This window comes from Serinus canaria, chromosome Z (assembly GCF_022539315.1).
Source record: "Serinus canaria isolate serCan28SL12 chromosome Z, serCan2020, whole genome shotgun sequence".
Taxonomy (NCBI): domain Eukaryota; kingdom Metazoa; phylum Chordata; class Aves; order Passeriformes; family Fringillidae; genus Serinus; species Serinus canaria.
The window spans coordinates 29,695,732-29,705,573 of record NC_066343.1 but is presented as its reverse complement, the minus strand read 5'-3'; the positions used below and the strand labels follow the sequence as shown (position 1 = coordinate 29,705,573).

Here is a 9,842-nt window from a genome sequence, read left to right as displayed (position 1 = left end):
AAACAGGACCACTTAACTATCCATATGAAATAATTATTTTCCAGTGTCTTTAATTCTAAGTACATTTTGATCTACCCAATATGGTACTCGTGATTATTTTTCTCAGGTCAGATTTCTTTATGCAAGATATTAGGAAGATACTCCTGTAAAGGTATTTTGGGAGGTAAGCTTAGAACTTATTTTTTTAAGAACACTTTCTTTTTTAATAAATCAAGGAATGGTTCTTTATTTTTAACACATTTTTATTTACTTTGTATTTGTACAGTTTGTTTCCAGAGTCCACAATTGATAAGTTGTGAGCATTTTAAGGTTATATTAAAATTTTTACCTGTTTTTCACTGTTTAGAATTTTAAACCTTGTAAAAGAGGAGACTGAAGCATACCCTAAGCAAGTTGATAGCTCATAATGCTGTTTCGTACTCATCTGCAGATTTTGTCATGAATTAAGAAAGCCATTTGCAGAAGACAACGGTGCAGCACACTAGATTTCTTCTTCAGCTCCTGAACCTGAAAAACGATGGCAGAAGCATTGGTTTGTCCAAAGAGACTGCTCAGTGCCTTGGGTTTCCCTGTCACTGGGCCAGCTCTGTGCCAGATGTTGCCCAAGCACCAGCCCAGGCTGGGACTGAAATGCAGCTCTGTGGAGAAGGACCTGAGGGTCCCGCTGAACAAGCAGCTGTCCATGGGCCAGCAGTGCCCCTGTGGCCAAGAGGGTCAACAGGATTCTGCTGTGCTATTAGGAATAGCATTGCCAGCGGGTCGAGGCAGGTGATCCTGCCCCTCTACTCAGCCCTGGCAGGTTCACACCTGGAGTGCTGTGTCCAGTTCGGGGGTGCCCAGTACAGGAGAGACATGAAGCTCCTTTAGGGGAGGGCAACAAGGATGATGAGGGAACTGAAGCATCTCTCTTACCAGGAAAGGCAGAGGAAGTTACACGTGTTCAGCCTCGAGAAGAGATGACTGATAGGGGACCTTATCAATGTTTGTAAGTACCTAAATGGAAAGTATCAAGAGGATGAAGCCAGGCTCTCCTCAGTGGTGCCAAGCAACAGCACAAGAGGCAATAGGCAGGAACTAATGCAAAGTAAGTTCCACCTGAACATGAAGAATGTCGTTCTTTCTGAGCAGCTGAGCAGACAGGTTGGAACACACGGCCCTCTGCAGTCCCTTCTAACCTGTCCCATTCTGTCATGCTGCGAATCACGGCGCCCAGCCCTCCTGCGAGGCTCGGCCGCGGCCGGCGCACCGCGATCTCAGGAAAGCTCCCGCCGCTCCTGGCCGGGGCGGTCTAGCCACTCCCGGCCGGAAGCTCCCGCCTCCCGGGCGAAGGCCGTGGGGCCGCCGTAGGTGAGGCCGCCGGGGCGCGGCAGGTGTTGGGCGACTGCTCCCGGGCCAGTGGGCGCTCTTGTCCCGGCTCGTCCTTCTCCGGACCGGCTGCCCTTGGGACCCCGCGGGAGCTCCCTCCCGTCGGTGAGCCGAGCGGGGCCGGGGAGCCCTCGGGGCCGGGCTGAGCGCCGGCCATGTCGCGGAGCTCGCAGGGCGGGCGACCCGGCAGGTCCCCGCTGCCCCGCGGGGCCAGCCCCGGGTCCGCCACTGCCCCGCTGCCGTTGCCGCCGCCCCCGCTGCCCCTGCAGCCCCCTTTCGGCCCCGGCGGGGCCAGCCCGGGCCCCAGCGGGCCGGCAGAGCTCAAGCCTGTTCGGCGGTTTATTCCGGACTCGTGGAAGAACTTCTTCAAAGGGAGACGCCACCCCGATTCCAGCTGGGATAGCACGGCCTCCGACATCAGGTACATCTCGGACGGGGTCGAGTGCTCGCCGCCTGCTTCTCCCGCCCCGCTGCATGCGGGCACCAGGACCGTGCCTGGCTCCTACACGGACCCATTCGGGGGGTCGGGCGGGAGCTACAACTCTCGGAAGGAGGCCGAGGCCATGCTGCCCTCGGGCTCGCTGGAGCGCCGCGCCGGCACTGGGCAGACTTACAGCGAGCGGGTGGAGGAGTACCACCAGCGGTACGCCTACATGAAGTCCTGGGCAGGGCTGCTCAGGATCCTCGGCGTAGCCCAGCTGCTGCTTGGCGCCGCCGTCTTCGCCTGTGTCACCGCCTACGTACACAAGGACAACGAGTGGTACAACATGTTCGGGTACTCGCAGCCCTACGGATACGGGGCGGGCAGCGCCTACGGGGGATACTCCTACAGCGGACCCAAAACGCCTTTCGTCCTGGTGGTGGCGGGAATGGCTTGGATCGTCACCATAGTGCTGCTCGTGCTGGGCATGTCCATGTACTACCGAACTATCCTCCTCGATTCCAACTGGTGGCCTCTGACCGAGTTTGGGATCAATGTGGCCTTGTTCATCCTGTACATGTCGGCTGCCATAGTGTACGTAAACGACACCAACCGAGGTGGGCTCTGCTATTACCAGTTGTTTAAGACGCCAATAAATGCAGCTTTTTGCCGTGTGGAGGGCGGTCAGACTGCGGCAATCATCTTCTTGTTTGTCGCGGTGATCCTCTATCTAATTAGTGCGGTGGTTTGCCTAAAGTTGTGGAGGCACGAAGGGGCCAGGAGGCACAGGGAATTAATGGAACAGGAGGTAAGTCATTAGTTATCGTTTTCTAAAGTCATTAGTTGTCGTTTTCTATCTACCGGGTACCACATGATGGCGAGCAGCTGTAAGATCTTACCCTGGTGTAGATGGTGTCAAATCGGGTGTCTTCTCTACAGCAGATCCGTAGCCCTGAGGTTGAATTTTAACCAGTCTTTCAGTATTAGAAACTGCCAAATAAAAGGCGTTTTTAAGGTGTCAGATCCAAAGTCTTGGACGTGTTTTGTTTTTTGGTTCTTTTTAATGTTTATAATTCACCTTGGGTAAGGACCTGGCTCTGTTCTCTTCCTAATACTGGGCTCTCTTTTTGAGTCAGCTGATGAACTACTTCCTAGTGTGTGTTTTCCAAACAAAGGAAGAAACGAACAATGTTCATCTGTTCAGCAGGGTTAGGTGGCTTAAAGCCACCTAGCATTTTTTAAAAATCTGTGCGTTCAGCACATCAAGTGCCAGTGTGAATAAACCTAAGAATGTGAAATACTTACTTTTACTTTTCAAGCAAATCTCCAAGCAACTTCCTAATGCCTTTTCAGCTTTCTTTACAATAGTTATCAGCAAATATTTGTAGTAACAGCCTTGGCTAGATTTTGATGTCTCAAATTTCAGTTAGCCACATCTTTTTCACGTCAAATATTTTGCCTGACTACTGGCCTTGCCCATACTAGAAGCATTCAGTGTTTGCCTGGTTAATGATAAACTGTAACAGTAGAGATTTAACACTCTTACCTAGAGAGTTCAAGGTAATTTTTGTAAAACTTCCTTCATTTGAAAATATCACCAAAAGACCCTTTTAAAATGAGTAAGACTTAATATAGCATGAAAATTAATGCATGTGAAATGTACATAAGCCTAAATTAAGGAGGAGGGTCTACCTTAAGGGATTTTAGAAGGAGAGAGTTTAAAGCTGCATTTCCCCTGCTCTGTGACTGCAGTCTGATTTGCAGCATTTTTATTTAATGCTGGTTTCCAGTTCAACATCTTGCATAAAATTGAGACTTTTCTTTTGAAAACTAACTATAATTCTTCAATAAAAGCTTTTTAACAACTGATAGCATGTCCTGCAAGAATTAGGTGATTGCCAGAGTTGTACACAAGGTGTTCATTCTTCCCTGTTACTATCCAAGTTCTTTTAGTACACTTACTAAACATTTCTAGAGGGAATACTTTAATAATAGAGGTTTGAGACTGGACAGTGCTGTGCTAAACAGGTGCAGGCTGAGCTACTGGTTAGTGCACTGTTGTGTGTTCTAAGGAATGAATTAGGCTCAGCATGTTAGTGAGTCAACGTGGGCTGGAATGTGAAACAATAATAAAGGAGCTTGAGAAGTGGATGGAGTATTTCCTGCAAGCTGTTCCTTACAGCTGTGCTCTGGGAAATCCTGTTGTTCTGGAGTTTGGGTGGTTGTTTTCCTTAAACAAATCTTTAAATAGCGGATCTGAAAATATTCCTTATGCTAAATTTCATCATACGTAAATTACATAAATGTAATTTTCTGTATAGTATGATTTTAAAAATGTTTAAATTTTAGGAGTCTGTGCTTTTCCATACTATTTTTGCTGAAAATAAAACAGTTCTTCCCTTTTTGTTTTTTTGATAGATGAAAACACAATCCTCTTTTCCAGAAAAGAAGGTAGGAAATAGTAATTTATTTTTCTGTTTACTGGTAATTCTATATGATTATTGTTTTCCTTGTGAATATTTAATTATTTTATTTATTGTTTATTTGACCTCAAAGATTTTAGGTTTAATTTATTAAAGTCAGTTTGGACAGCAGTCTCCTGCTTAGAAGATTCAAAAGGAGCTTCTAAGGAACTTACTCCTAGTTAGGCTAGGTTATAAAATCTACAAAATTGTAAAATAGCAGATGTGATGGCTGCCTCTCCATGTGCTCTTACCCTTTTCAATGAGGTGACAATTTGTGTAGCATTTATCACAGAGTTTGGCAGACATGACTAAAACAGCAGGTCATCTGATGCATGACAGGTTTGAGTCTCTCTCTATTCCTGGCTGTGTGCTTAATTTGCAGGAGAGCCAGTGGAAGCACAGTGTAGGTGCCCTGTGAGTTGAGCTTCTTCCTTGGTCTCCAGGACTGCTCCCAAGACCCCCTTGCCAGTTAAAGCCTCAGCAGTGTTAGTTTCAGCCACACAAGGTGTCATTGCATACACTGCAAAGATTGTATGGGCTTTCCAGAGAAATTACAATGCATTAATCTCAGCCTTAAATGTCTCCTGATAGACAATGTGAATTTCCTACCACTGCTCTCTCTGTTGATTCAGTACTGGATCAGGATCCTTTGTTTATGTTCTAAGATTCATTTTCATTTTTTTTATTTCTGGACCATGGGATTAATTGTGCAGTAGGAAACAATGAGAAAAGGCAGCTCCAAAGAACTGAATGATTCCAGTTCATTCACGAAGTAAATGAATACTGAAGAAAACTTCCTTACGCTATTTTTTTAAGACATGAAAACAAATCTTTCCAAACCTCCAGAAGTATTTATCTGTACTTGCAGTTAGGACAAACTTTAGAAAAATACTGTGTGAGAAGCATTTTTGTAAATCATTAAACTGATTGTCAAATTACAATAAGAGTTGTAAGAAATATTTGCGATTTGCTTCTACTGCTGCTCAATACGGGCATCTCTGTCTTAAAGTTGTGTATTTTGTGGTTTATGTAAAACTGATTTAATTAAGAACAAATTCTTTCTTTTTTAAAACAGTATGAAGGTGATGACAGACCAAGGGAAGAAGTCAGTTACAGGCAGCTCAAATCACTGGAAAGAAAACCAGAGCTACTTAATGGTCATATACCTGCAGGCCACATTCCTAAACCTATAGTGATGCCAGACTACTTAGCGTAAGTGACTTGATTTTGATGGACCAACTTAGTGGAGGATTCTTGAATAATGTTGTTCACTCTGCATTTCTCCAATAGTTTCTTTCCTATGCATGTGCTATGGGAACTCATAATTGTATGTTAAGTTAACATTAAAAAGCAGAGAGGATGGGGCTGGTATCAGTGGCATAAGACCAGTAACTGTAAATAAGGAATCTTAATTTCAAAAATAAACCCTCACAAAACTCAAATGTTGAAAGAGAATGTCATAATCTAGCAAGTACATTAACTGCCAAAGGAACAGAAGACCACTATGTAGATATTAGAGGAAAAAAATAAAATACATGGGAAATTGCCTTTTTAGGGCCTGAAATTTGACTACTCTTATACTTTCTAATGCTGCATTTGTAACATGCTCCCTTTTAAAGGGTAGGCCTTTCCAATTAAGTAATTAGTTTTTATACTATTTGCTATGGGCACAAATATAAACCTCAATATTAAGTATTTTTCTCTTTGAGGGTTGGCACAGGTTTCCCAGAGAAAACGAGTCTCCATGCTTGGAGATATCAAAAGCTGCCTGGATATAGTCCTGGTCTAAGTGTTCCTGATTGTGTAGGAGGTCAGATCAGATAACCTCCAGACATCTCCTACAACCTCAATTATACTGTGATTCTCTGATTTCAATGCTTTACAGACAAGCAAATTTCAGCAGGTTATGAGATTAGCAAAAAATACAGAAATACTCTGTGAAGGTGAAGAGTCTAAATGTTGTTAGTTAGTTAGTAAGTTAGTTAGTAAGTTAAGTTAGTAAGTTGTGTCTCTAGAACTAATTCTTAAAATTTTTTTTCAGGAAATACCCTGTAATTCAAACAAATGAAATGAGAGACCGGTACAAAGCAGTATTCAATGATCAGTTTGCTGAGTATAAAGAACTGTCTATGGAAGTTAATGCTGTATTAAAAAAGTTTGATGAGCTGGATGCATTGCTGAAACAGCTTCCACACCATCCTGAAAGCATATATGTAAGTACCTGTGGAACAGGCTTATGGAAAATAGTTGTATTAGGTGGTATTAGGCAGTTTTTGACTGTCCTCAGTTTTTGACTGTCCTCAGTTTTTGACTGTTAAGACCTATGTATAGGTCTTAACTTCTAATAGTTAAGACCTATACATAGTTTTCTGGGGCTTTTAGTTTCTTTGTTTCATACTAATAGCTTTAAAGTTCTAGTGAGTCACAGTTGATGTATTTTCATTACTTCTCAAACACAAGATTAGCATGTGAAATGTTATAACCACAAGGTATTGATCAAGTAGGAATTCTGATAGTATTTTGTAGTATTACATGCATATATGGAGCACACTCAAAGTTTAAAAATCTGTGGTTTCTCATTAGGAACAGGAAAGGATATCAAAAGTTCTGCAAGAATACAAGAAGAAGAAGAACGTAAGTGTTTTAAATTTACATTGCTGTTGAATCTAATGACTAGCAAAGAGAGTGTAAACAGACAATACTTGTGATGCTAGGCAGATTTCAGTATCTCAGGGTACCTGTAGTGTTTTGTGTATTTTGTCTTCTACAACTTCAGCAAACTTCAACCCATACACTCATGCCAACAAGAATTTTTGAGAATAATGATTCCAGTGGCCACATGTGGGGAAAAACCCCAAAACACCACCCAAGAGTCAAGCGTTTTCATCTTCTGAGAGTATGTTTAATCTCTTAGCATTCTGTATTCAGAAAATTAGTTCAGTTACATTCACTGACTGATGCAGCCAATGGATAAAAACAGAAAACATAGTCTTACACTTGAAAGGCGTTTTATATTTCTTTGAGGCATGGAATTTAGACATTCTAAAAAAGTCATTTTCAGTGTAATCCAAAGGTTTCTCTTGGTAATTTTTAAATGCAGGTAGCAAATATGTATCTGTGTTCCATTAAAAACATAATGCATTAAAATTTTTTTTTCTCCGTGGAATTCAGAGTTTATGTCCATGTTAGTTAAGCTTCATTGCTTTTTTAGGGGGAAGGATGTATTGTACATACAACAAATACATGTGTAAAATCTAAATTATGTTGTAGGATATCACCTATTGTTATATTTGTGTCATATTGTTATATTTGCAAATTTCTGCTTTATAACAGCTTTATTTACTAAGTAACCACAGCATATAAAGGCAGAACATTTTCTTCTGGCCTTTCATGAAGGAAGGGCGAAACAGGAAGTAAGAAAGGGCCAGGGAAAAAAGAGTGTGATTTTTTTGAGAATATTTTCATACTGTCCTTTTAGTCAAGAAGATAATAATAGACTATTCTTGGAAGAGTCTGAAAGCCTAATATATTAATGTATAGTTTTTTGTATTTTTGGCAGGATCCTGCATTTCTGGAGAAAAAGGAGCGTTGTGAATATCTGAAGAATAAGCTTTCTCACATAAAACAACGAATTCAGGACTATGATAAAGTTATGAACTGGAATGTAGAAACTTACTAATGCCTCCACTCAATGGATACTATTTTCTGGTTTTAAAATCAATATGTGTATTTTAACCTATTTATTTACTCTTTGAACAGTACACTTATGGGGATTACTTAATCACTGTCATATGTTTGGATGTTGTACATTACTGATAGGTTTTGTAAGCAGAACCAATTGTAACTGAAGCTATGAGATAACTTGGGAAATGGCTGCTAACGTTCCGCTTTCATTAGTGCAAATCCTGGCCTCTTAAATATGAATACTTTATTTGAAAATACTTCATTTGCAAACTTGCAAAGCCTGCCAGAGAAAACAGTTCCCACATACCTTGTGGAAACTTTGCACAGAAATGCTGTTAACAATTTTGGATTTTATTTGTATGTGACATCTTAATGATATCAGAAAGAGCTGAGCTGTTCTTTCTGTGTGGGGTTTGATGCACTGCCTGATTGTGTTGAATATTTTGGGCAATTCAGAAGCTAGTTTAATTAGAAATTTTGTATTGTATTTCCAAATGCTGTCAATTATACCAGAAATCATCTTGAATTTTGCCCAGCAAGAGAGAAAAAACAGCTTCTTATTTAACCAGCTGGGGGCGGGGGGAACCTGGGTTTGGTTTTTGTATTGCCCTCTTTAGAGATTATGCAACAAATCTATATATGGCCTTAAAGGAGTAGAGGTATAGGATGAGACATATTAATGTCCCATTAGTGTTGCTATAGGTCAGTGTGCTCTGCCCACCTTCTGGATCATGCTGTTAGGGGTATGTACGTGTGTTTAAGGGCTTTACTCTTCATCAGCAAGTAACAGGACTTCTTGTCTATACAGGTGCTGTTAATGAACTTGGCATTCAGAGAGTGAGTACAGCAGAATGAATTCTCATTCAAAGTATAAATTGTTAATATCCTCTTTAAGGCCAGATAAAATGTATTAAAAGACATAGTTTTCTGGAGCATATTTGCATCAATTCTATATATATATTTATATTTTCTTGGGGATATTATGCTGGCGATAGGTTTGTATGTCCAAGTATTTTCATAAGCCAGTAAATTTTTTCTTTGTATCCTTTTTCATATCTTTATTTACTTTAACTTTTTTACTTACTATAATTGTTAGAAGCATTGATAGTTTTTGTACAGTTTTCTACAGCTGTAATTTGTCTGTTCTGAAATACATTTTTTAATATTAAAAAACCCCCACCAGTGTAGCCATATTACTCTATTGCTTATAAAGACATTTTGTTTGAAAAAGGTGCTCTAATTACAATTACTGCAAATTTTTGTTAGCAATTTGTTTTTTTCTTTGAAAGAAGGTTTTAACTTCTGCCTTAATTTAAAGGAACAACATCAGGAAAGCCATTTCCAGTTTAGTGTGGTCATGGTAGTACTACCTCTGCTCTTCACTGCTGGAAATGTATTAACATACCTCACTCTGACCATTGTAGTCCTGCTGGTTTTTCAACCCTCATCATTCACGCTGCAATCCTGATGGCCATGCACCTACCTTCATACTTGTAAAACTGACATTCCAATTTTATCAGCCATTTAATTCCAAGAGCTTTAGTGGATGAAGTAAATAGCTCAAGATGCCATGGGAACACTGAGAGAATTTGAAAATTTGGCACCTCTTAATTTCAAAGCTTTCAGTCTCATCTATTGGAAGGTGCCTCACTATTTTCATCATTCTGAGAATAGGTGACAGCCAGTGCAATGCCTTGTTCTCTCTCTCTCTCTCTCTCTCTCTCTCTCTCTTTTCAGTGCCTTTCTCTCTGGTTCTGGTTTGTATTGATTTCAAAGGAGAAAACTCTCTTCCTTATAAAGGAGATGGGCCAAATTTTTACACTTGTGCTGAATACCTGTTAAATTGTTCTTTGTAAGAGAAGTACTTGTCCAAATATCCACAATCTAAATAAATGACCTCTCACACA

General features: G+C 40.9%; 1 protein-coding gene across 1 annotated transcript; it reads left to right on the top strand.

The window, feature by feature from the left end:
• Nucleotides 1–1,399: 1,399 nt before the first annotated feature.
• MARVELD2 (MARVEL domain containing 2) lies at nucleotides 1,400–9,842 on the top strand. The gene is made up of 6 exons (XM_009096109.4): nucleotides 1,400–2,594; nucleotides 4,205–4,237; nucleotides 5,327–5,463; nucleotides 6,293–6,464; nucleotides 6,835–6,885; nucleotides 7,811–9,842. Exons 1-6 carry the CDS (start codon nucleotides 1,521–1,523, stop codon nucleotides 7,928–7,930), a joined length of 1,587 nt encoding a protein of 528 aa, XP_009094357.2. The 5' UTR covers nucleotides 1,400–1,520; the 3' UTR covers nucleotides 7,931–9,842.

What these genes read in the sequence shown, in the direction of transcription:
- MARVELD2 (XM_009096109.4), top strand. Translation starts at nt 1,521, where the DNA reads ATGTCGCGGAGCTCGCAGGGCGGGCGACCCGGCAGGTCCCCGCTGCCC. An exon ending in ACCATCCTGAAAGCATATAT is followed by an intron (nt 6,465 to 6,834) that starts GTAAGTACCTGT and finishes GTTTCTCATTAG; the next exon opens with GAACAGGAAAGGATATCAAA. An exon ending in AATACAAGAAGAAGAAGAAC is followed by an intron (nt 6,886 to 7,810) that starts GTAAGTGTTTTA and finishes TATTTTTGGCAG; the next exon opens with GATCCTGCATTTCTGGAGAA.